This window comes from Phyllostomus hastatus, unplaced genomic scaffold, assembly GCF_019186645.2.
Source record: "Phyllostomus hastatus isolate PE091 unplaced genomic scaffold, TTU_PhHast_1.1 phas_scaffold_501, whole genome shotgun sequence".
NCBI lineage: Eukaryota > Metazoa > Chordata > Mammalia > Chiroptera > Phyllostomidae > Phyllostomus > Phyllostomus hastatus.
This window is the reverse complement of record NW_025334033.1, coordinates 28,902,232-28,925,427: the sequence shown is the minus strand read 5'-3', so window position 1 is coordinate 28,925,427 and position 23,196 is coordinate 28,902,232. Positions and strand designations below refer to the sequence as shown.

At 51.5% G+C, this 23,196-nt stretch overlaps 1 protein-coding gene across 2 annotated transcripts; it reads left to right on the top strand.

Annotated features, from left to right (window-relative positions):
* The first annotated feature begins 872 nt into the window (after positions 1-872).
* PARP16 (poly(ADP-ribose) polymerase family member 16) lies at positions 873-22,429 on the top strand. 2 transcript variants are annotated; one of them, XM_045823530.1, is made up of 7 exons: positions 895-928; positions 1,544-1,752; positions 12,340-12,477; positions 14,971-15,177; positions 17,924-18,095; positions 19,482-19,623; positions 21,168-22,429. In XM_045823530.1, the coding sequence occupies exons 2-7, from the start codon at positions 1,579-1,581 to the stop codon at positions 21,304-21,306; spliced, it is 972 nt and encodes a 323-aa protein (XP_045679486.1). In that variant the 5' UTR covers positions 895-928; positions 1,544-1,578; the 3' UTR covers positions 21,307-22,429. The 2 variants fall into 2 exon arrangements, with proteins under 2 accessions (XP_045679487.1, XP_045679486.1); XM_045823531.1 differs by having other exon boundaries at positions 873-1,752; positions 21,171-22,429.
* Positions 22,430-23,196: the final 767 nt, after the last annotated feature.

The window sequence follows — 23,196 nt, the reverse complement described above, 5'->3', positions numbered from 1 at the left end:
GAAACCAGAGGTCTGACTTGGACTCCTGGGAGCAGCCAGCACTCATTGCCTGGCCTGGGAAGCCTTGTGGTGTCAGGGGTCAAGTGTTACTCTTCCTCCAAGGTCATTCAAACCAATGGCATAGACCACCTTTCCTCTGAGCCCTAGGCCCAGCTCAGCCTGGATGCAGGAGGGGAAGTTCCTCCCTTTGAAGATGATGGGGTGTGCCCGTGTGGTCAGGGTATTGAGGGGCTTCTTGGTCGAAATATTAGCGAGATCCTGGGCTTAAATTTCCATGTGACCACCAGGCCAAACTTTGGGGTTTTCTCCCTAATGGGGTTGTGAGTTCGAAGAGGGGATGGGAGTCTAGGCCCTCGCCTACTGCAGTTAGGTCAGTCCCCCCAGGCTCCCTTTCAGAGAGGGTCCCCAAGGAGGATCTTGGTATGAGAGGCCATAAACTTAAGCACTGCAGAGAATTCTGGAGGCTGAAAGGCAGAGGGAAGGTCTTTTGGTTTTCAGATCTGGATGTGAATACCAGGTTAACCTGATGTGGGACCTTGGGCAAGAACTGCAGCACTCTGAGACTCAGTTTCCCTGAGTGATAAATGTCTCCTGCGCAGCAAGTTTAGGAAATTATTTAAGAGGGAGGTAGTAGGTAGTAGCGATTTCCCAGATGAGATTAATCACAGTCCGCGGAACTGGGACAAAGGCAAGTCCAAGGGCGGATCAAAAGGGCACCTGGGTCAGTTTCTACTCTGGGCTTCTGTGAGAACCGCACGCAGCAGCGTGGAGCACTCCGCCAGGGCCGCACACCTAGCAGCAGGGAACCTTTCCGGTAGCGAAGGGCGGGCACACCCTGCGCAGGGCGGGAACGACCGCGGGAAGGGGCGGGGTCTCGCCGGGCTGGGAGGAGCGCGGAGCAGCCCTGAGCGCGGCGCGAAGAGGGGAGGTAGGCCGGTGTGCGCGCGGGACGCGGGTGTCCCTCCCGCGGGCAGGGCACGGTGAGGGGACCTGCACAGCTGGCGAACTCAGGCGGCGCCGAGGACAGCCGGGCGAGCGCCGGGGCTTCGGCGGCGCCCGGCCGGAGGCGGGACAGGAAGGCACCGGTGGCGCAGCAGCCTCGGGCCGCGCGGGGAGGGGGTTCTGCCCACGGTCCCCCCTGGGTGTGCCCCCAGCCCCAGGCCCCTCCAGAGGACACGTTTGAGCACGTCCCTGCCGTTGTCGTCTCATCCCCTGCCATAGCCCCTCCCCCAGGCCTGGGACCCCCGCCCTGCTGCTCCGGCCCCGTTATTCCCAGTCCACCTCTCAACCCCACGTCGTGCTGACCCGAGCTCCCTGTCCTGCCCCTTTCCTCCATCGGTCCGTCTCCCCGGGCAGCGAGCGCCCCGGCCGAGACCCACGTAGTAGACACTCGTCAGCAAGTTCTCACTCCGGTCATCTTATCCCTCTGCCTAGCTCCACCCTAGGCCCTGTCCCCTCTGGCCCTTTGTCCCCGGTCCCAGCCCCGCGCTGACCGCAGGCTCAGCGCTCGCTCCCGAACCGCTGTGTCACCCCAACCCCCCAGCCCCTCCCCACCCCGGCAACGCGCCGCGACCCGGAATGCAGCCCGCAGGCAGGGCGGCCGTCAGGGAGGCGGTGGCCCGCGACTCGCTGGCCGCCGATCTGCGGTGCAGTCTGTTCACTTCGGCCCTGCAGAGCTACAAGCGGGACTCCGCGCTGCGGCCTTTTCCCGCATCCTATGCCCGCCATGACTGCAAGGACTTTGAGGCCCTGGTGAGTGTGTTTTCCTTCCCCGGAGCTGTCCACTGCTTCCCATGCCACGTGTCCTGTGGAACCCGTGTTAGTAACTATGCCTGCCCCCAACCTGGCCTTGGGAAAGGTTTCCCTGAGCTAAGAACACCTTCCACCACCACACACACACACACACACACATGCACACACGCACACACGCCCTAATGTCAAACTACCAAGGCACTTTGTGGCTGCTTCCTCTTGTTAATGACAAGTGACTTCCAAGAGTGAAGTGGGGAATTAAATAGCTACAGAAACCTCCACAAGATTTCCCAGTGTGGCCAGCAGCAGGGTGTTGATCTGAATCAGCTGACTCACCAAATAGGAAGTTAGCCAACCCTTTGCAAATACTCAAGACACCAAAAATAACCAAAGCCACCCCTATACCTTGATCTTCAAATGAGGTAATATATGGGCAGTGCTGTTATAAATTATAACATATAGTACACATGTGAGCTGTTATTTCTGCAATGATTCACAAAGCACTTAATTTCTTGCAGCGTTCACTTCAGGTTTAGCATTCCAGGTATCAGTTATCTTTGTAATCCAAATGTTTGGCATTACCTAGCAAAATATTATTTTCCAAAATCGATTTTATAAGAAATAGAAAATAGAAGTATTCTATAATCATTAAAGACATTGAATTAGTAATTTACTCAAAGAAAACTCTAGGTCTAGCTGGTTTCTTTGGTGAGTTCTAGTGATCACTGAGGGAATAACTTCAGCTGGACATAAATTCTTTCACAATATTGAAAAGTGGCTAGTATAACCTAAATTTGATAAGGAGGATATAAGAAAATTACAGGCTAATGCCACTCATGAATGTAAATGTGGAGGTCCTCTGTAAAATATTAGAACCCTGAATCAATGTATAAAAAGAGCAATTCCTCATTGACAGGTTGGGTTTATCCCAGAAATTCAAAATGAGTTCAACCTTTAAAAATCAATCAGTGTTATGAACCACATGAACAGATTAAAGGAGATGTTTAGAATGATCTCTAATGAGGTGGTCAGTGTTGATTTCCCTCCTTGGTTTCACTTCCAGGAGGTCAAAGGACAAAGGCCCAGTGGCCTGGCCCCCACCTGGTCCACTGCAGCCCAGGCTAGGGATGTGTGGAGGGTACCTCAGGCCTAGACCAGCATGCACAGGTGTTTCAGGGTACAGGGAGTGGGAGGTCAGAGAAAGACAAGCCAACGGACTTTCCCTACAACTTGTTCTGCAAATTCAGGTGTTCAGTTTTGTGAGTTTGTGGTATTGGGGCTTTGGGGACGACCCTACCTTTTTGTCAATAGATGTTAATGGAGCATTGCTGAGGGCCAGGTGCTGAGGATACGGAAAGACCCTTGGCAAGGTTAACAATGTACTCAGCTGTACTGTGGTGTAATACCTGTACAGGTGTACCACAGAGATATTGCAGGTTCGGTTCCAGAGTGCTGAAATAAAGTAGTTGTAATCTTTTTGCTGGTCAATTTGTAAAAGATGCAGTGCCTGTGAAGTGCAATAAAATGAAGTATGCCTGTATATACAACGGAGAAACCCAGAGCAGGGACCCCAGCCCTTGGCACTGAGCTGGGGTAAGGGGATACTAACCAGGGACATGCTAGGAGGAGCAGCAAGGTCGGGCAGACTCCAGGAGCTCACTGAGAAGAACAAGTCTGTATTCTAGTGTGGCTGTTATGGAGAGCAGGAAAAGGAGGCCAGCTGGAGCGTGCAGGGCTCGTCATGTCCTGCTGAGGTGTGTAGATTTTGTCGTTGGTCAGAGGGCAGCATTGGTGAGATCCAGGATGTACTTCTGAAAGACCCCCATGGTGGCAGGGTGAGAGAGGGATCTGTCCAGGAGAGACTGGAGTCGGAGGGACCGTATTCCTCAGAGATGGTGCCCCACTGTGCACTTCATTCATTTTTACCGTAAACATCCAAGCGGACTGGGATGATCCATGCCTCTCTTCCTGCCGAAGAATTAGGCAGGTGTGTTTGATATAGGGGATAAATGCAAAGGGAGCTTTGGAATGGTTTGATTTGTTTATGCTTTTAAAGAATTATTTTTAGTTATGCAAATAATGTTTGAATATATTTTTGTTATAAAAAATGCACATACCAACCGAGTAATGAAAGTGCCCTTGACAGAGCTCACACTACCCCACATCCCTCCCTGTAGGTGTCAGTGCTTCTCAGTTGGGGGCACACCGGTCCTCCTGTATCTAGAATTCCTCAGAGAGCAGCAGGTAGCCCCAAAGAGCCACCTCCTCTAAAGGGACAGCCTGTCGCCCTCATGGGGCTCATTGTGCTGGTTCTGTAGCACACCCTTTCTTTCAAGGGCCGCTGGAGAAACACAGATTCTTATCAGCCTGTTCTGTCGCCATACGAGGGAAACCAGCCCGGGCCATAGAGGTTCTGGGTTGTCTGTAGGCATGGCTCTAACGACAGCTACCCAGGAGAAGGCCACTCTCCAGGCACAATCTGGTACGACCTCTGGGAGCGTGCTCACGTGCTTAGAATGAGATAAACACACTTCAGGTGTCATTTTGACACAAGTTACATGAGTTACAGGAAAAAATGTGGAGACTTTGGCATCTGAGCCTGGATCTGATTCAGTGGTTAACTTTGAAAGAAAGGGGAATGGGGTCTGGATTTGTTCTTCTGCATCATTTTGTGGTTACCTGAAGAAGGCATGGAGCTGTTAAAAAAAAAGTCTCATTTGCATTTGTTTAGCTAAAAGCACTTGAGAGTAATATGTAACAGTTTATCATTTTCAGCCCTTTTAAATTAATTTTCTCCATACTGCAGGGTGTCATTATACACCTATAATACTTATGTTGCAGTTTCCAAAAATTAGAGCTCTGGCTTGAATTACTTTGTTGATTACTGCTTTCCTGAGAATGCCCCCTGCTGAAACAAACTCCTGGCATTAGGTGTGGCTCTGACCTGTTCTCTCACACTCCCCAAAGTCCCAAATCATCTCCCAGGTGCCTTGTTCTGAGGATATTTTTATTCCGAGTCAGCACTTAAATTTTACACTGGAAGGTCTTTGTATTCCCAGTGCCTGGCCTGGAAGGTGCTCTCAGGTATTCAGGGAACCAAACTGGGTATGTGTGATTGCCCAGACTGAGGGTTTCTGATCTTGTTCCTTGAGACAATGGTTGGCTAAGCCCTTATTAGGGCAGAGGATCTGCAGCATTCGGATGTCCTGTAGCTCTGACCTTAGACTTCAGGTTTGCTTTGCTTTCCCCCTAGGAAACCCATTCCCTGATTCTCCATTAGCCTGAGAACCTTTCTGGGGTGGGAGGTGGGTGGGAATGGTTTCTTTGTATTAATTCCAGGCCCTTGCCACTCAAGGTGGGGTTGAGGACCAGTAGCAGCAGCAGCATCTAGGAGCTTGTTAGAAACACAGGATGTCAGGTTTCCCCGCCCCATCCCCAGACCTACCTAATCAGGATCTGCACTTTTACAAAAAAGATTTTTTATTTTTAATTTTTGTAGAGAGAGGGGAAGGGGGGAAGAAAGAGGGAGAGACACATCAGTCTGTGAGAGAAACATTGATCAATTGGATGGGCTGCATCTCTCAGGCCCCTGACTGGGGGACCTGGACCACAGCCCAGGCCTGTGCCCTGAGCGGGATGGAGCCACACCAGCCAGGGTGATTGGGACTTTTTAGTTTACTAGCAGAAAATATGTAGTTTAAAAATTTTCCTATTAATTGAGGAATTGATAACCATGAGAATCAGTCCAGTCAGTAAGTGTCCATTTAGGTACATACCTGATAGCTCAAGTTGAAGTTCTCAGTCTTGCAGACTGCCTTTTATTTCCCTGCCCTCAGAGACGGTACCTGGGCTCAGGTGGGGTGTGCAGATATGGAAAGATGTGGACTCGGACCTCGATACGAGGGGCTGTGACTGGCGGTGGGCGTGTGGCTGGGAGGATTCCTTGGCCAGTGGGGTGGTGATGCGGTGGATCCAGGGGTGGGATCCATCTTTCGGGTGGAAACCACCTCCTCCCTTCCCACCCACCCCAGAAATGCAGGCCTTCCCTCGGCAAATTGGAGAGCAGTAAAAAGGGATGTTTGATTAATAGTAATAGTATAGTACCTGGCACTTGTAAGATACTAAAAGCCCCTACTACTTACTGGGCACTGCTCTGAGCCATTTCTATGTGGAACTCATTTAATCTCGTTAGATTCTCTGTCACCGTCAGCTAAGTGGGTGTGTGTTGGTGGCGGACCACCCTCGAGCTGCCAGGTGTTGCTGGCGTGAAGCCAGGGTGGAGGACCACTCCACTAAAGGGCCTCGTGATGACTCCTTTCATGAAGAGTGCTCGAGGAAAGTAGACTCTCACCCCCAGTCTGTTTCAGTGATTCTCACGCACAACTTAGGTTTGTGCAAAGCCAGGCACACCTGGATGTAACTGCAGTGTTTACCTTTCCAGCCTCCTTTTGGCAGCTTGCCAGCTCCACCCACCTCTCCCACCCCCTGTTGTAGGTGTCACTTTGGTCCTGAGGCTGGTGACCTTGGCTGTACCTTTGGTTCATTTCCTTCCAGCAACTCCACCCACATCTAGTCATTACCACCTCTGGCATCTTTCTAGATAAGGATTTTTTTTTCAGATGTTCTGTCTTCCCTGTTGCCAGTCCTTCTAGGACAACGTTGCTTAATGTCTAAACCTCCGTGTACCCACATTCTCCTGGAGACAGGAAGCACCTGGGGCAACTTCTGTAAGCAGATTCCTGGACCGCCTCCCCAGGAGAATGTGGCCGCTGAGTGTCCACTGGGCTGTCTGCCGCCCGACCCAAAGCAGGGAGGTTGTGTCCTTCCAGCGCCATTAGTCCTCTCTCTTCTCTGCTCTTCCCTGCTGGTTCCTGCCCTTGGCCTCTCAGTCACCCAGTGGTCAGTCGCCCAGGCCACCTCACTTTTGAGAGGCTTCCTTTCTCCAGCCTCACGGCTGCCTGGCACCTCCCACCATTCAGGCCTTGTCCCGGCTCCCTGAGCCTCTTCTCCCACGGAACCCTTCCTTGTTCCCCAGAGCGGAGGCTGCAAAAGTGTGTTCTGCGGGATGACAGGTTTTGTTTGTCCTCTAACCTTTTAGAAATTGGGAAATTAAGAAATAAAAACTAAAAAAAAGATTTTATTTTTGGAGACAGGGGAAGGGAGGGAGAAAGAGTGTGGTTGCCTCTCAGTGTGTGGTTGCCTCTTTCATGCCCCAGCTGGGGACCTGGCCTGCACCCCAGGCAGGTGCCCTGACTGTGGGAATTGAACCAGCAACTTTTTGATTCACAGGCCAGCACTCAGTCCACTGAGCTATACAGCCAGGGTGCATATTTCTTTTTATGTACTTATTTTTTTAAAAACACTTTATTTATTTATTTTTAGAGAGAAGGGAAGAGAGGGAGAAAGAGAGGGAAAGAAACATGGATTGGCTGCTTTGCACGCCCAACCGGGGACCTGGCCCACAACCCAGGCGTGTGTCCTGACTGGGAACTGGACACCCAGCCCACGGAGCCACACCAGTCTGGGCTGGTTTCTGAGGCTCAGCGGCCTGGGTAAGGATCACTCCTGGGCAGAAACCAGCTGGACCTGGGGGCTGGGGGCTGGGCCCTTTGCTAGCCCAGGGGCCTCTGTTCAACAGCCCTCACCACTCTTTCCTTGAGTCCCCCCTTACTCATATTCATCACCTCTCTGGCTCTGGGGGCATTTGAGCCTGGGACCACGTTTTGGGCTCTGTTCACTTAACCGCCTCTCTGCTAAGCTCCTTCCCTCTGGGAATGCTCTGACTCAAAATCCTCCAGGGCCCATTCTCATCCTGCCTGCTCCATAAACCCTTCCCTCTGCCTTCTCCCTCATCCCCCAGAAATGCCTGCCCTCCTGAACATGTGTTCTCCTCAGTCCAGTTCAATAACCTTCCACCACCGTGAACGACAGGTTGTAACACTTGTCTCCTCGCCCCGCTTCTACTGCACATGACATGCGTCTTTCTCCCTACTTCCTACAGGGCCTCAGCACAGCTGGTAGCTGTCTTGGTTGTATTATTTGGGGGTGGGGTGGGGGGGGAGACACCAGAAACCTTCCTGATTGGTTTCCCAAGCAGCCTTTTAAAGTCCTTATGGAGTTGCCCCCTTGGGCTAAGATATTTAGTCCATTATAAGTGTCTCCATTGATAGGAGAGAGTCACAGAGATCGGACCTCAGAGTCAGGCTGTCTGGCTTCACGGTCCTGCTATTGAAGAGCTGCAGGACCCTAGGCGAGGTGCCCCAAGCCTCTCCAAGCCTCAGTTTCCTCCCCTTCCCAATGGTGGTTATGCGGATACAATGGCTGATGCATGCGTAGCACTCAGCCCAGCACGTGGCACGTGACAAGGCTCAATAAATAGTAGCTTTCACTATCTTGTTCTGATCTCCTTGCCAAGCTCTAGGCCGGCTGCAGGGGCTGCAGGATTCATCAGGTGGGGCTGGCCCTCAGGAAGCCTTTGTTCCCGCCAGAGTTGGGGCGGCCACAGAGAGTCAGTGCCAACCTCGGACTCTGCATGGGGCACCGGGGAGCCCAGAAGGCGTGGGCAGGCAGGGGCAGGGCAGGTGACTTTAGACAGAGGGCACTTGAGGACTGGCATGCTGGGAGCAGGTGAGAAGAGTGTTGCAGAGGGTGCTGTTAGGCAGAGAGGCCAGAGCAGATTCCTGAGGGCCTTGTGAAGGACAGGGTGGCTACATTTAGCAAAGAAAAATGTAGGCCACCTGTTTAAATTTGAATTTCAGAGAAACAACAATTTTTAAAATGTAAGTATGCCCCAATTATTGCATGGTTATACTTATACTAACAGTTTTGTTATTTATCTGACACTCAAATTTAACTGGGCAAACTATTTTATCAGACAGCCCTGCTTGCGTGCTTGGTCTCCAAAAGGCCCTGCAGACAGGTTTTGGTTCCAAGAGGAAGAGTCCTGTTAACTTGTTGGAGCAGATTTATTTTTCAGAGTAGCCTGAAAAGCGAAGTAGGACCTATGGAAGCACCGTGGAGGAGTTAAAGAATGGGGAGCAGAGAGGGCAGCCTGCAGGGCATACCCAGGTGGCCGGTGGGCGGGTGGGCGGCAGTGGGAGGGCCTGAGCCCTGGAAGAGGGCCATCCCCAAGGGAGCTCAAGTGAGGCCTGGGTCAAGCTCGGAGCTGGGGGCAGTCTCTGCCACTTCCCCAGATGGAGCTCCTGAAAGAACCTGGCTTAGCTGACTGTCACGTTGTGGGGCTTCCTGTGCCCAGGTCTGGACTGTTGGCAAGGGCTGCGGCTCGCAGGCGGGACCTGAGAACAGCGGTGGGGATGGTAACTGTGGGAGAGAAGACTCAGCTCTGGCTTTGGGATAACAAATGTGGGCCAGGAGTGGAAAAGCAGGGCAGGGGACGTCCCAGGATGTCCTTTGGACTGGGTAGGCAGCAGGCCATCTGGGTGGCGACCTGAGGGTGCACCATTTGGAACACATCTTCAGGTACCCTCAGTGGCTCTGTATTGCACAGAACAAAGCTCAGAGACCCCAAGGGGGGAATCCAAGGCCTTACCAGGCTGATCTCATCGCCTTCTCACTGCTGTGCCTCCTGGCGACCCCTCCCCCACACTCTGGGCTCCAGTGACACCAAACCACCTGCAGTCAGTGCTGACAACACCCACAGCAGTCCCACCAACACTGGAGTGCCTACTTCATGCCTTTCTGTGGCTGTAAGCACTGCGCTTGTTTAACTTGATTAACCTGCTCAGAGATCCTGTGAAGTGGCTACTCCTGTTATCCCATTATGTATTTGTGGAAACCAAGACGCAGAAAGTCAAAACAACTCACTCAGGTCACAGAGCCAGAAGCAGGTACGAGAGCCCAGGCTTGGACCCCGCCTGCCCGGGAGGACAGCCTTCACTAATAAGCGGCCCCCATCCGCTGCCCCAACCACACACTGCACTCCCGTGCTTCCCCGTCTTCGAGTATCAAACCGGGTCCCACGACAAAGCCTTTCCTGACCGCCCCCCTGTCCCCCAGCCTCTACCCGGCACAAGTCCCACTAGGTCTCCTTAGCAGTTTGTATTCATCTTTGTTATGACAGTGAAGGTTTAAGTCACAATTATTGACGTTTCTGACTGTCCACTTGCAGCACCAACACTCATGGAGCATTTGCACACACCCCTCCCCGTGGTGGGGTTTTTTTAAGCTCTTGTTCCACAAGGAATGTACAGATAGTTTTATCAGGAGTCTGAGCTGTTGATTGATTCTTTGGAACAGAGACAGGAATAAAGCAGCCCTGAAATGTTTTCAGTTTTCAACTACAGAGTTTAGAAGTAAAACCCCCAAGGTCAGCATCCGTGGTGTAAAACACTGGGGGAAAACCACTGATACCCATGAATGACCAACTACGTCTGCAGTGAAAGCATGTGGGAGTGTTGTCAGCGAGAAATATAAATAAGGGAAAGAAATGAACATGTAGAGACCAGGCAATGGGATTCTGTTACTTTAATCTTCCCAACAACCTGACGTGGAGATAGTGGGCTTCCCATGTTCGAGAGGAGATCGAGGCTCTGCCAGGTCCAGGGCTTTGCTTAAGGAGCTGGATTAACTGAGACAAGTCACTTTCCCCCTCCCCACATCCAGGAAAGAGGAGAACTAGAAAAATACAAGACTGTCCCTGGCCTCTGGGAATCCTGGCTGTACTGGGGAGAGAGTGCAGGGGCTGAGTGCCTTCAGGGTTTACAGAAAGGTGCCTGGGTTGGCAGAAGTGGGGGAAAGGCATCCAGGGTGTTACAAGGGCGTCCAGAGTGAACAAGGTTTGGAGGTGGTACAACCCAAGGCACGTTCACAGATGGCTCCAGTCTGCAGTGGTGTTTTTAAATGCCACTCTAGAGAGAGCTGGCTTCTGGTCATGGTTTCTGAGTAAAAGCTAGTTACTTTGTAGCTATGTTAGTGCGTATGCCTAGTCCCTCATCGAAAAACCCGGCCCCGACTGTGTTTTGGAATTCAGCTTCTGACAACTGTGTTTGGAATTCAGCTTCTGCTGGATTTTCCAAAGGTAGCAATGTGGTGTAAAGTCACAACTAAACCGATATCTTCTAAGGGCCACACGGGCACCAGCCTGAATCAGAAGGCCCTAGGACGGGTCACAGCTTTCAGCAGGGTGTTCTGTTTCTGTGGAAGTCCTTGCAGCAGGCCACACAGAGGTCCAGCCTGCCCCCGAGGGTGACAGCTCGTGGGAGGAGAAGGGATTCATGTTGGCTGGGTGTAGGAGCTTCTCTGGCTCCATGAGGCCCCATGTTTGCAGAGGCTGGTCTCTCTCACGAGAGCGCCGTGGACACAGCTGCCGGGGCCCGCACAGAAAGTCACCACACTCAGGGAAACCCCACACCCTGGAGTCCCCACTCGTAGTTCCTCCCAGTGCAGGCGCAGCCTGCCACTCTGGGTCATTTTTACCGTGAGCACTATTGCCCGGTGTGCATGTGGTCTGTCCAGAAGGTGTGCAGCCATGCACTATGGAAAACAGAAATATTTCTTGAAGTTAAAAGATACAAGAATCATTGTATATAGGCCAATGATGCCTTAGCCCCCTTCAAAATAGGCACCTTGGGACCTCACACAATTCCAATCATTATCAGCTGCCCTGTACTATTTTCCTGAATCTCATCGATGGTCTGATATCTCTTCCTTTCAAAGGCAATTTTAAATGTTTTGGGAAAAGCCAGAAGTCACAGGGCACCAAACCTGGGCTGAAGGGGATTGAATCACCTGAGTAATTTGATGTTTCATCAAAAAAACTGCAGTAGATGTGATGCCTGAGTGGGTGTATCGTCGTGATGAAGCTGCCAATCACCAACTGCCCCTAGCTGTGGCCTTCTGAATCGTCCAAATAGTTTCTGTGGAGGAATATTCAAGCTTAATGCAAAATTTGATGGAGATTCATTGCTCTGCCTGCTCAGTCATTTTGAATGCGACAGCCACACAGTACTCATGCTCACTCATCGACATCCTCCACCCCCACTGGCCAGTACAGTGAAGTCGTCATTGTTCACACACGCGCATTCCAGTCCACTCTCCTTGGCTGCCAGGTCACGTGGTTGTGGCGCAAACCGTTCTCGTTCCATCAGCAATGACTGGACTTAGTCTGGACAGTCCTCTCATGTAGTCATACTACCTTTCTCTGGCCTTCAGGGTGACAGGTTGACAGGAGGTTAACCAAAGCTTATTTTCTCATACTTTGCGGGCCCTTTACCCACCCATGTGTATATATCATGTATTTGCTAACACCTCCAGTGAGGTTGCATCCCATAATCAGAATTAATATTCCTGCAGCAAAATATAACATGAAATGGGATAAGTAAAGATTAAATGGACCTCACGTCAGCTCAGGGCAGGTTTTGTACTGAAGGAGTTACAAAACAACCTTTCAGTGTTCAGAGCTTTGGGGGTTGGGTGTTACTTGGAAAGGCGATGGTAGACCTGTGCATTTTCCTCCTCTTAGGAAATTCCTAACACAAAAGTGGTGCAGGTCGTCTGCCATACCACTAGAGGGCCCCTGCTTCTCATTTTGTCTAGGATCCTTGCTAATAGAGATTTTCCTCACTTCAGCTTGCAGATGCCAGCAAGTTACCCAACCTGAAAGAACTCCTCCAGTCCTCCGAAGACAAAGACAAGTGGGCCTGGGACCTGCTGAACTGGATTTTATCCTCAAAGGTCCTGACAGTCCACAGTGCAGGGAAGTCAGAGGTGAGGCTTTGGTCCCTAGGAACCTGTGATCCTAGGGACCTCCTTGTGCACCAAAGGACTGGGGGAGCTTGTTGCCAGTGCAGACTCCTGGGCCTGGCCCCCAGAAATTCTGAATCTGTGTCGGAAGTGGGGCCCGGGAACTTGCGCACTGGCAGCACAAAGCTCTCTCCAAATAGCTGTGTGACCTTGAGTAGGTTTCTTGGTGCATTTCAGTACCTCAGTTTCCTCATCTATAAAATGGGGATATGAATAGCACACTTCCATCAGGAAAATGGCAGTGAAAATTGAATTGAATGAATGAATTTTCACACTTAGAACAACATCTAAGGGCAGGTACTGAGGGGCTCAGTAGATGCTGGATGTCGCAAACACCACAGATAATTCTGATAAGGACAGACCCTTGACTGCACCTTAAGAAACATTGGCCCAATCCAATTGTTAGGAAACAGAGGCAGAGCCTGAAGCAATGGAAAAGTCCAGGCTCTGGGTTCAAATTCCACTCCCATCCGTAAGCAGATCTCCTTTTCCCGGTTGAGAATAGTAACAGTTACCTCAGAGGGGAGCTATAATAGAATGTATGTCACTCCCAGGATAGTTTTTGGCATAGACCAGACATTCCATAATTCGGTGTCCCTGGCCTGGCTGCATCTCCCAGGGACAGGCTGGGATGACAAGGGCCAGAGTGTGGGATGGCAGATCCTCAGTCTGGTGCTCCTTCCTCTGAGAGGCAGCAGAGGTTCACCTCCACTGTTCTTCACGTAATTAGTCAATTTTAATTTAAGAGCAGTCAGTGTTACAAGCTTCTGCTAAAGACAGAAATCCTCTTTAAATGGCAAAGAATATGATGTCCTGAATTCTGGTGTCCAGGGACACCCATCTGTGTCGGATGGCGAAGTGACACAGGGAACCCTGGAGTGGGCACGTCGGGAGATCCACATTCAGGTCCAGGCTGGGCCGTTAACTCTCATGTGGTCTCTGGGTTTCAGCTCTGTCGTCTGTTAAGTCAGGGTTTATTCGTTCCTCATGTGGGCATCAGGCACCTCCTAGCTGTTGCTGCAGGTAAAGTTGCTCACGCAGTGGCTCCTTGGCTTTTGATTATGGACCAGTTAACTTCCATAAAAATATGGATTGTTGCCACCCAGGGTTATCAGCTTTTTATTGTGCCCATGGAAAGACGTTAACCTGCCGTGAATCATCATCTTATAAAAGGATGTTTTAACACAAAAAAAGGAGGATGGCCCTGACCTCAGAATATGGAACAGTCCTTCCAAAGAGAGGATCATGGCAACCTGAAAGTAGTATAACTATTTCTGTTACATTGCCCTGATTTTCCTTTCTCTTTTCTTTTTTAAAAGATTTTATTTATTTAGTTTTAGAAAAGGGAAGGGAGAGAGGGAGAGAAACATCAGTGTGAGGTTGCCTTTTAAGCTCCCCCTACTGGGGATCTGGCCTGCATCCCAGGCATGTGCCCTGACTGGGAATCGAACCGGTGACCCTTTTGTTCGAAGGCCTGTGCTCAATCCATTGAGCTACACCAGCCAGGGTGCCTTAATTTTTCTTATTTGATCACAACCCAGAAAAAACTGGGACTCACCAGTAGACTGTGACTTACTGTTTGGAAATCACTGAAATAATGTGGTCTCTGCCCTGAAAAAGATTATTGCCTCTCAGGAAGGAGTTCACCTTCCTGTATCAATTAGCTTTTGCTGTGTAACAAACCATCCCCAAAACCTAGTGGCTTAAAATAACACTGATTGTTCCTCATGATTCTGTGTATTAATCGGGTGGTTCTTCTGGGTGGGACTGGCACTCCTGGGGCTGGATGACCTAGGGTAGCCTCCCTTACATGTCTGGAGCTTCAGCGGGGATGGCTGCAGTGGTTGGAGCCTTCCTCTCGGAGGCTCTCATCCACTGAAAGGCCAGCAGGGCTTGTTCACACAGCAGTGAAGGGTGAAGGGGTTCCAGCAGCAGGCAAGAAGGGCAAGTCCTTTTCAAGTCTGTTTGCCATATGTTTACTAAGGTCCCATTGGCCAAGGCAAGTCACATGGCCGAGCCCAGATTCAAGGGGCAGAGAAATAGTTTCCATCTCTTTATGGAAACTTGGTGGAATTCTACCTGCAAAGTCACATTGTGGAGGGGTGGGAGAAAAAGAACGTGGCCATTTTTTTTGCAATTTATCATGCTTTTCTACCTGCTGAGAGTATTGTAAAGATGGAATACAGGAATTAGATGTGAAAGTGTTATGAAAATTAGAAGTGATCATTAATTAGAAGGAGCAATGCAGGCTTCTCGGCCTATTGTAGGGGTAAAACCATTATTAGAGGAAGGCACTCTTGAGCTATAAGCTCAGAGCTTATTTATAAATTGATGTCTTTATTCTCATGAAACCAGTTGTTTCCGTGAGCAGAGTCCACTGGACTTAGGAGGCCATGTTGGCAGCACATATTTCACTAGCGTCCCAAATAAAATTGCGCCTCCCTTCGTGTTTTCAAGTTTGAAAAGATCCAAAAGCTGACCGGCGCCCCTCACACTCCTGTTCCGGTGCCGGACTTCCTGTTTGAAATCGAGTACTCCGACCCAGCAAATGCCAAATTTTATGAGACCAAAGGAGACCGAGACCTAATCTATGCCTTCCACGGGAGCCGCCTAGAAAACTTCCATTCCATCCTCCACAATGGCCTGCACTGCCACCTGAACAAGGTAGGGCCTGCACCTGCTGACTTGGAGGGGGGCAGGGGGGGTCAGCGCTGGGGAGGGCTGGGGAAGTGCCGGGGAGGGGTCAGCTCACTAAGGCCCCGCTGCTCCAAGTGCAGTCCGAAGACCAGCAGTGGCAGCAAGGAGCCTGTGAAAATGCAGAATCCGGGCCCACTCTGGACATTCGGGAATCAGAACCTGCATTTTAACAAGATCTCCAGGTGACTCCTGTACCGATTACAGTTTGAGAAGCTGTACCTACAGATGGTTCCCACCTTGGCTGCGCATTTAGAATCCCTGGGGGGGCCTGTACAAACCCCCCTGCCTGGCTGTATCTCAGACCAGCTCAGTCAGCGTCTCCGGGAGTGGGGTGCAGACACAAGCAGCACACTAAAAGCTCACCAGGCGACCCCAGTGCGTGGCCAGCACTCACCACTCAGTATGGTTCTGGGACCCGTGGCATCTGTGTCACCTGGGAGCTTGTTGACTACTAGAATCCCAGGGCCCAGCCCAGGCCACCTGATGCTAAATGGCACTTTAACAGGCTCCCCAGGGGAATCACTTGCACATTGGGGTTTGGGAAACACTGGTGGAGGGGCCCTTGGAGAGGCCGAGGGCTGGCTGCGCCAAGGAGAGGCCACTCCCCTCCCACCTTGAGTTCACTGCCTCCCTTTAGCTCCCTCCCTTGCAAAGCAGTGCCACCCACCCCTTCTCTGCTGGCACTTTTTTGCCTCTCAGTGAAGTTTAGAAGAAAGTGTACAGACAGGAGCCAAAAAGGCCACTTAAACTCTCTGGGTCTCAGTGTCCTCATCTGGAAAATGGGACGCCATGACCCACTCCCTGGTGTGCTGGGAGGATTGAAGCAGTTCGTGAATGCCGAGGGCCCTCTCTGTACTAAGCACCAAGGACTCTGCTTTCCTAGGCTGATGGAGAGGGACCAGGTTGTCGGAGTGCTGCAGCCCTTCCCCGTGGTGACGGCGCCTGCCCTGTCAGAGGGGCTGGCTCCCTGAGCCGCAGGCCAGCCGACCTGGGGCTGATGCAGCTGCGGGCGGGAGAGACTTCCCGACTGTGCTGCAGCTGAGGAGCACAGTTGAGTTTTGTTGAGGATGACGGGCTTGTTTATACTGGCTCTCCTCGGACTGTTCCCGCCAGGCTACTGGAATCCGGGGCCTCCCTGCTCAGCAGTCGGCCTGGAGAAGTGGCCTGCAGATCAGTCTCACACGCCGGGCCTTCACCTCAGTGCCCCCTGGAGTTTGCTGCTTAGTAGCGTCTCATCAGAGTCCTTCGGTGAAGGGGCTGCTCTTCTGGCCCCCTCTTGTCTGGGTTCTCAGTGAGGGGCCGGCCAGCTGGAGCTGGGAGGTTGTTGTCATGGTAGAGAGACGCCGCATCTCCCACTCTTCTGCTCACTGCAGCCATGCTCGCGGTTCTTGGGTCTAGGGAAGGGTGTGTGTATAGCAGGCATAAAGGGAGAATGGACCTGGGGTCAGACCAGAGGACATCACTGTCCTCGCTGAAGGTCTCTGTCAGCTTTTGAGACACGGGAACTCTGCCTAACCCAGCAAGGGGCTTCCCAAAGGCCAAGCAAAGGCTCGTTTCATTTCCCCCAAGCTTCACTTCACTGGCTTAGAACTGGGGGAGTCGGGTGCCACCGAATAGGACATTCCTCAGTTCCCAAGCACAGGATGTTCAGCGTGCCGTCTGAGTCCACTCACCGTCTTGGGATGCTGATGCTGTGGCCCCAGAATAGTAGCTCTTCTGGGTAGCTGCTACCTGGAGTGCTGTGTTGAGAAGGATTCTGAGTCAGCAGAAATAAGTAGCAGGGTTGATGTCTTTATGTTGGCCTTCACGGTTGATTATCGATGTCTGCCATGGGCAAAGGATGCGTTTGCTATGCCCTCTGCAGGCCCAGCTCAAGGTGTTTAACCTGATAACCTCCTCCCTCACCTGGTGTGCTGCCTCACTGAGGGCCCCGAGTTAGCACGCACCACCCAGGAGCTGCCTTCTGGACTTTTGGACATTTTCTAGGTTAACACCAATACAGAGAGTTCACCTTGCCCTGCCCCTTCTGTAGGCCTTCCTTGTTCAGTCGCAGTTTCTGGTCTGAGAGAGTCATTTCTTCTCTAAGTAATGGCTCAGGTTACCTCCCCCTGCAGGTGTGGCCCCCGACTCAGTATACAAGGCTGTGGCTTTGTTCCTGCGAGCCCGCTAGCGTTGTGTGCTGACGCATCTGTGTGGCAGGAGTGACTCTGTGACCCACGACACAGGTCCTGTGACCAGTGCCCGCGCCTCTCGTGTGCCAGGTGTCCTGACTGGTGCTTTTTACACTGTCTCACTGAGTCCTCGTCCACGACCTTGTGAAGGAGACACCATTATCATGGTTTCATAAATGTAGAAACTGAGACCCAGAGAGTCGGTATAACTTGCCAGCTTGTTGGAGGTATAGGCAGGATTCAAGCTCAGGTCTGTTTGGACTCATGTTTTTTTCACTCAACCTTGACCTCAGGAACACCAAGTTCACCAGGCTAGTTGGGTATATCTGCAGTCAGTTAAACTGTCATCAGGTAGGAATATGTTTAGTAATAACCCCGTGATGATGTCATAGGATTATTTGATCTTATAACTTTTGCAGGGAGAAAAAGAGGCTTGGAAATTTTGTGTTTGTGACTCTGTTAAAGAAAGACCTGTGTCATCTTGCTGTGCCTGTCGATATTTACCCAGTCTTGTTTCTTTACTGATGGCTCTGCTGACCTAGACATCCTTGTTCGGGGAAGGGACCTACCTCACCAGCGACTTGAGCCTGGCCCTCATTTACAGCCCCCATGGCCACGGGTGGCAGCGTAGCCTCCTCGGCCCCATCCTCAGCTGCGTGGCTGTGTGTGAGGTCATTGACCATCCAGATGTCAAGTGCCAAACCAAGAAGAAAGGTGAGTGAGCACTTGGCCCAGACATGGGCTACAGGCCTCAGGGTGGGCAGGCTCTCGCTGTGGGCTTAGCTGTCGGTGGAGTGCCCATTGCACGCCAAGGGATGGGCTGAGTCCAGAGCAATGCAGGACAGGGGTCTGCCTTCAAACGGTGAGCAGTCTCCTCGTGGACTGAACACACAGTGGAAAAGGCATCACGTACTACAAGGTGGTGGGTAGAGTGGGCCAGGTGAGGGGGCCGATGGGGTCCGTGGGGCAGCGCAGAGGAAGGAGCCATCCTGGTGGGTCCCGATGCTTGGAGCAGGCTCTGGGGAGGAAGTGAGTGTGACCGCTGAAGGGAGTGTGTGCGGCCAGAGTGTGGGCTCCTTGAGGGCAGGAAGTGGGTCTCATTCCGTCTTGGGCACCTGGTATCAGTGGGGAGCCGGTATGTACTTGACGTTCAATAAATATTTGCCAAACTGAAGCTAAATATGTGTTTAGACCTGTCCCTGCGGGCTGCTCTGGTGTGTGCGGGGTTCCTGGAGGGGGAAGCAGCCGCTGGGGCCGTGGGCAGAGAAACCCAGGCCTCCAGGATCAGGTGACCAGCTGGCCACCTTGTGTCCCCAACATGTCCCTTAGATTATTTGTCCAGTACCCCCTGCTGTTTTGCCTGCAAAGGTTGAAGAGTCACAGAACTGTCATGCTAGTCTCCTGAAGTGGTCTGTTGGTTCCACCAAGGAAAGGAAAATTGAGAAAACTGTCCATTCCAGGCCCCTAATGTAAAACAACTGGAACTCTGAGGAACAGGCCCAGGCCTAATGCCACCCTCCTAAACCATGCAATGTGAATATTTGCATTTATAATTCTTAGGAAGTTTGCAAATCGTGACATTAAACATCAAAACAAAACCTTGCAATGTCTGCTGTCACACGACTTGGGCCTTTTTTAAAATTGCTAACGCATTTCATGTTATTCAAAGGAAAGCTTTGTTTCTGTTTGTTTGTTTAAACAAGCCTTGGTGTGGAGAGTAGGCGGTGGGTTCTACGGAGTTTGAGTCCAGCACGGTCTGTTTACAGCGCCTGCTGGAGGCACGCGCAGGCCCAGTCCTGCTCCCTCCCAGACTGTTGCCTTTTGTTTTGGGTATCGATCTGCTGCTTTCCTCTGCTTTCCCCGGTTCAGGTTTGTTTTCCCCCTCGTGCCTCTTTTATTTTCGTATTTCTTTTTTCTCCTTCTCCTGTTTGTCTCTGTTGATTCTCCTGTTTTGTACTGTGCTTCACATACACACACAGGCCCATTCCCCAGCCTGCTAGGACCCCTGACCCATTTATAGTCATAATTTGCTTCTTTTATTAATGTATTCCTCTCCCCACCCGCCAGTAAAGTTGTGCTTTATTTACCCTTCTTGTTCAGATTCCAAGGAGATAGATCGCAAGAGAGCGAGGATCAAGCACAGCGAAGGGGGAGACATCCCTCCAAAGTACTTTGTGGTCACCAACAACCAGCTCCTGCGAGTGAAGTACCTGCTGGTGTACTCACAAAAGCAGGCCAAGAGGTAAGACGGACAGGCCCGCTGAGGCCCAGGAGGACAACTAAGGGCTGCATTGAAAGAGTACATTCCTGGGTTGCAGGCCATAACCCCCAGCAACCGCACATTGATGTTTCTCTCTCTCTCTCTCTCTCTCTCTCTCTCTCTCTCCCTCCCTCCCTCCCTCTCTTCCCTCCCTAAAAATAAATAAATAAATAAATCTTAAAAAAATTTAAAAAAATAAGAAAAAACATTTAAATAAAAAAAAAAAGAAAGCGTTGGCTTCTTTGTTCTCAGCACCCTCTTTCCCCCAGCCGAAGGCCTCAGCTATGCATAAAGTATGTAAATTGCTGTGCTAGATGTGGTGAGGGGTGAGGGTAAGCTAGGATAAGGTGTGGTCCTGGCCCTCGGGGGGACTGTATACTCTAATGAAGAAGACAGAAGGAGATTTAACACAAATCGCAGGAGGGACTGAGTGAAGCCAGATTGGCTGCCCCAGACTGCGAGGCCCCTCAGCCACCGGGGCTCCTGATCTCAGTCTCAAACCCACTGATCAGATCAAGCTGAGGAGCAGGGTGTGACTGGACCCTGGCTGGGCCTGTGTGCCGCCCAGCTTGCTAACTTTCCATAGTGGCTGCTGAATCACCCTCTTCCCCTCTCTGGATCTGAGATGTCTCATCTTCATCTTTAAAGTGAATGTAGTGAACCCAACGGCAGATGGGGTCTTGCGGCTTCTAAGAGCCCTGGTGGGTGCCCCATCACCTCTCAGCGGGTGGCAGGCAGATTGTGCACAGGGTCCTCCAGGGTCGGGGTCACTTTGAGATCTCTTGTTGTTGGAGTCTGGCTTCTCCTGGGGAGGAGCAGCCAGCAAGCAGGTAAGACAGGGAAGGGGGTCACTTTGAATACTTCCCACTCCTGCTTGTACACACCAGTGGTTTCCATGCTTCAGGATTTCATAAACCAGGAAAAACCTGCCCTCCCCTCAAATTTGGGAAATTTGTGCAGGGCTCCTGAATCTGGGGGACATTATCCTTTGGTTTAAAATCATCTGGTTTGTTGTACTTGAAATTTTCATTCCTTCCCACTTCTCCCTGGAATGTCCTGCTTGGACGGTTTAGAGACTGTCTCCCAGTGGGCCAAAGAGGATCTCCCCAGTGTGGGCTGGTATCTGTACATGTCTAAAAGTGAAAAGATTTTGCTAAGTGACCTGCCCCCTGCTGCCGTCTGGGCAGTCACCTTGAGCAAGGGCGTTCTCCTAGGTGCCAAAGTCCTGCTTAAGAAAAGACGGGCTAGAGAAGGCCCAAGAGGAGCAGCTCTGAAAGAGAAGCTCGGGATGAGCTCACCGCATAGCTGTCTTTGTACATTTAGAACATGTTCTGGGGAAAGGCGTGTCCGTGCCAGGGCAAACAGCCTCGGATTTCTTGAGCAAAGGAGAACGCACGAAGCTTCATTTCATGGCTCACTCAGAGGGTGAAATTCATCATTTCATCTTGGAGCCAGAAGTTGTTGCATACACTTTTAAAAAATGTTTTCCACATTTTGCCAACATCACTCTTTTTTCCCCCCTTAAGCAGGGCTTCGAGCCAGCTGTCCTGGTTTTCCAGCCATTGGTTTACGGTCTTGATATCCCTGTATCTGCTGCTGCTGCTCGTAGTGGGTGTGATCAACTCCTCAGCCTTCCAGCACTTCTGGAATCGTGCAAAAAGATAATCTTTTGGGGCCTGGTGTGGGGACCCCCTCAGCCACGTGCCTTATGACAACTCGTGCTGTACCTCCTGTGTCCCGCCTCTGGTCAGGGTGAGCCTGGGGGCCAGTTGGGGACCACAGGACACTTTTCATATGCCATAAATGTTTCGATTGCCTTTGATGATGCTCCCAGCCACACTCCGGCCAACAGGGACTGCTGGTCCCTAACGCATAGGTTTCGGGGAGCCCTCCTGTCTACTCCTGCCTAAACAGTCCTAGGGAGTTGGCTTTTCGATCAGGGCCAAAGGAAAAAGTCCTGCTGCATTTAAAAACAAAGTGTCCAAGCCGTCAGCGGTATGTTTACAATCGCTCCTGGCGGACTCTGGCCCTCTCTCTAATGCCTTCTGGACGGCGGAAAATGTGTAGTGGGGGCGATAAATCACGAGGCGGTTGCCTTGTTTTGACTTGAGACACTCAGGAGGAAAGTCATGTTTCTCATAAAAATTGGTGGGACAGTTTTTGAATTCCATCTGCCTTTGTGAGTACAAAACATTTTCAGTTTTTTTCAAATCAACAAACAGCATTCTGCTACAGCTGTGCCCGACCGTGGCCCCACCGTGGACAAGGAAGGAAGGAGTCAGGTCTGATGAAAGATACAAACCTAACAGTGAGCAACTCAAGTCGTCTTTTTAAAAAAACCACCGACCGCTGGTTACAGCTGCAGGCCTGCCTCCTGCTCTCGCTCTCACAGCGCTGCCTCCGCTATGGCCTGCCAGCCGGCCACCAGGGCCAGCCGCGGGCCTCCGTCGCTGCCGGCCTTCGAGACAGAGGCCTGCCTTGGTGTGTCACCGGTGCGTGGGGACTGAGCCTCCCCCGGAGGGGTCACGGGTCTCCAGGACTCAGCCTGGGCTGAGCACGTGCAGGAAGAGCCTCGGGTCTCCTTGCTGTATCCTCCCCCCTGCCCTGTTTCAGTCATGATGGAGCCCCGTCTCATTTGGGGATGGTGGTGGTGGGTGGGGGGAGAGTTCTATAAAGAAGGGGCAAAGTCATTTTTCCATAATTTGTGAAGTTGTGAAAAAGCCACTATCATGGTTTTTACATTGAATACTGGAACATTTCAGAAATAATAAAAGTATTTTCCTAATTACCAGGTCGCCTTTGTGACTGTGTTTAGTTCCAGCCTGGGTCTGCCATGTATGCGCTTTTGCTAAAAATCTTCCCCTCTTTTTCCTTCCTTGCTTGAGGTGGCTGTTTACTTGAAAGCATGTATCATCAGGATATCTGGTAGATGTGGGATTCTAGTTGTCGATATACCAAATACGAGCACCTGCTGTGTGCCAGGCACTGGAAATAGGGCAGGACCGAGACCAGAAAGTCCCTGGCTTTGCTGAGCTGGCGGTCAGGCTCGGCGGGCAGATGGGCGTACTCAGCAGTCGGGTCGACCTCATGTGGTGTTATTGCAGTGGAGTTCTGGAAAATTGCAAAATGTCTTAACATAGCTTGGGAGTATGGAAGTGACACACGCAGCCCTGCATTGTGCCTTGTGTCTGTTTGCTTTAATCCTCATGACAGGTGAAAAACCGAAGGTACAGAGAGTTTCAACAGCTCTCCCGAGGTTACTTGGCTGGGAAGTGGTAGAGCCGGGGGTTGCACCGGGCAGACCAGGTTCAGTATTGGTCTTGTAACCACCACGTGATACACCCCCGAGCCCCAGCCCCGGCTCCCAGACCAGGTGATGTTCCACTGAAACCTGAAAGAGCCATCAGGGGTTGGCTGAGAGCGGGAGGAAGAGTATTTCAGGCAGTGGGAACTGCACATGCAAAGCCCTCAAGTTCTTGATGGAGAAGCCCAGAGCGGGAGGGGCGAGGGAAGAGGTTTGGTGAGAAACAGGGCTGGAGAGGGGGCAGGGGCCAG

What these genes read in the sequence shown, in the direction of transcription:
- PARP16 (XM_045823530.1), top strand. Translation starts at nt 1,579, where the DNA reads ATGCAGCCCGCAGGCAGGGCGGCCGTCAGGGAGGCGGTGGCCCGCGAC. An exon ending in ACAGTGCAGGGAAGTCAGAG is followed by an intron (nt 12,478 to 14,970) that starts GTGAGGCTTTGG and finishes CGTGTTTTCAAG; the next exon opens with TTTGAAAAGATCCAAAAGCT. An exon ending in GTGCCAAACCAAGAAGAAAG is followed by an intron (nt 18,096 to 19,481) that starts GTGAGTGAGCAC and finishes CTTCTTGTTCAG; the next exon opens with ATTCCAAGGAGATAGATCGC.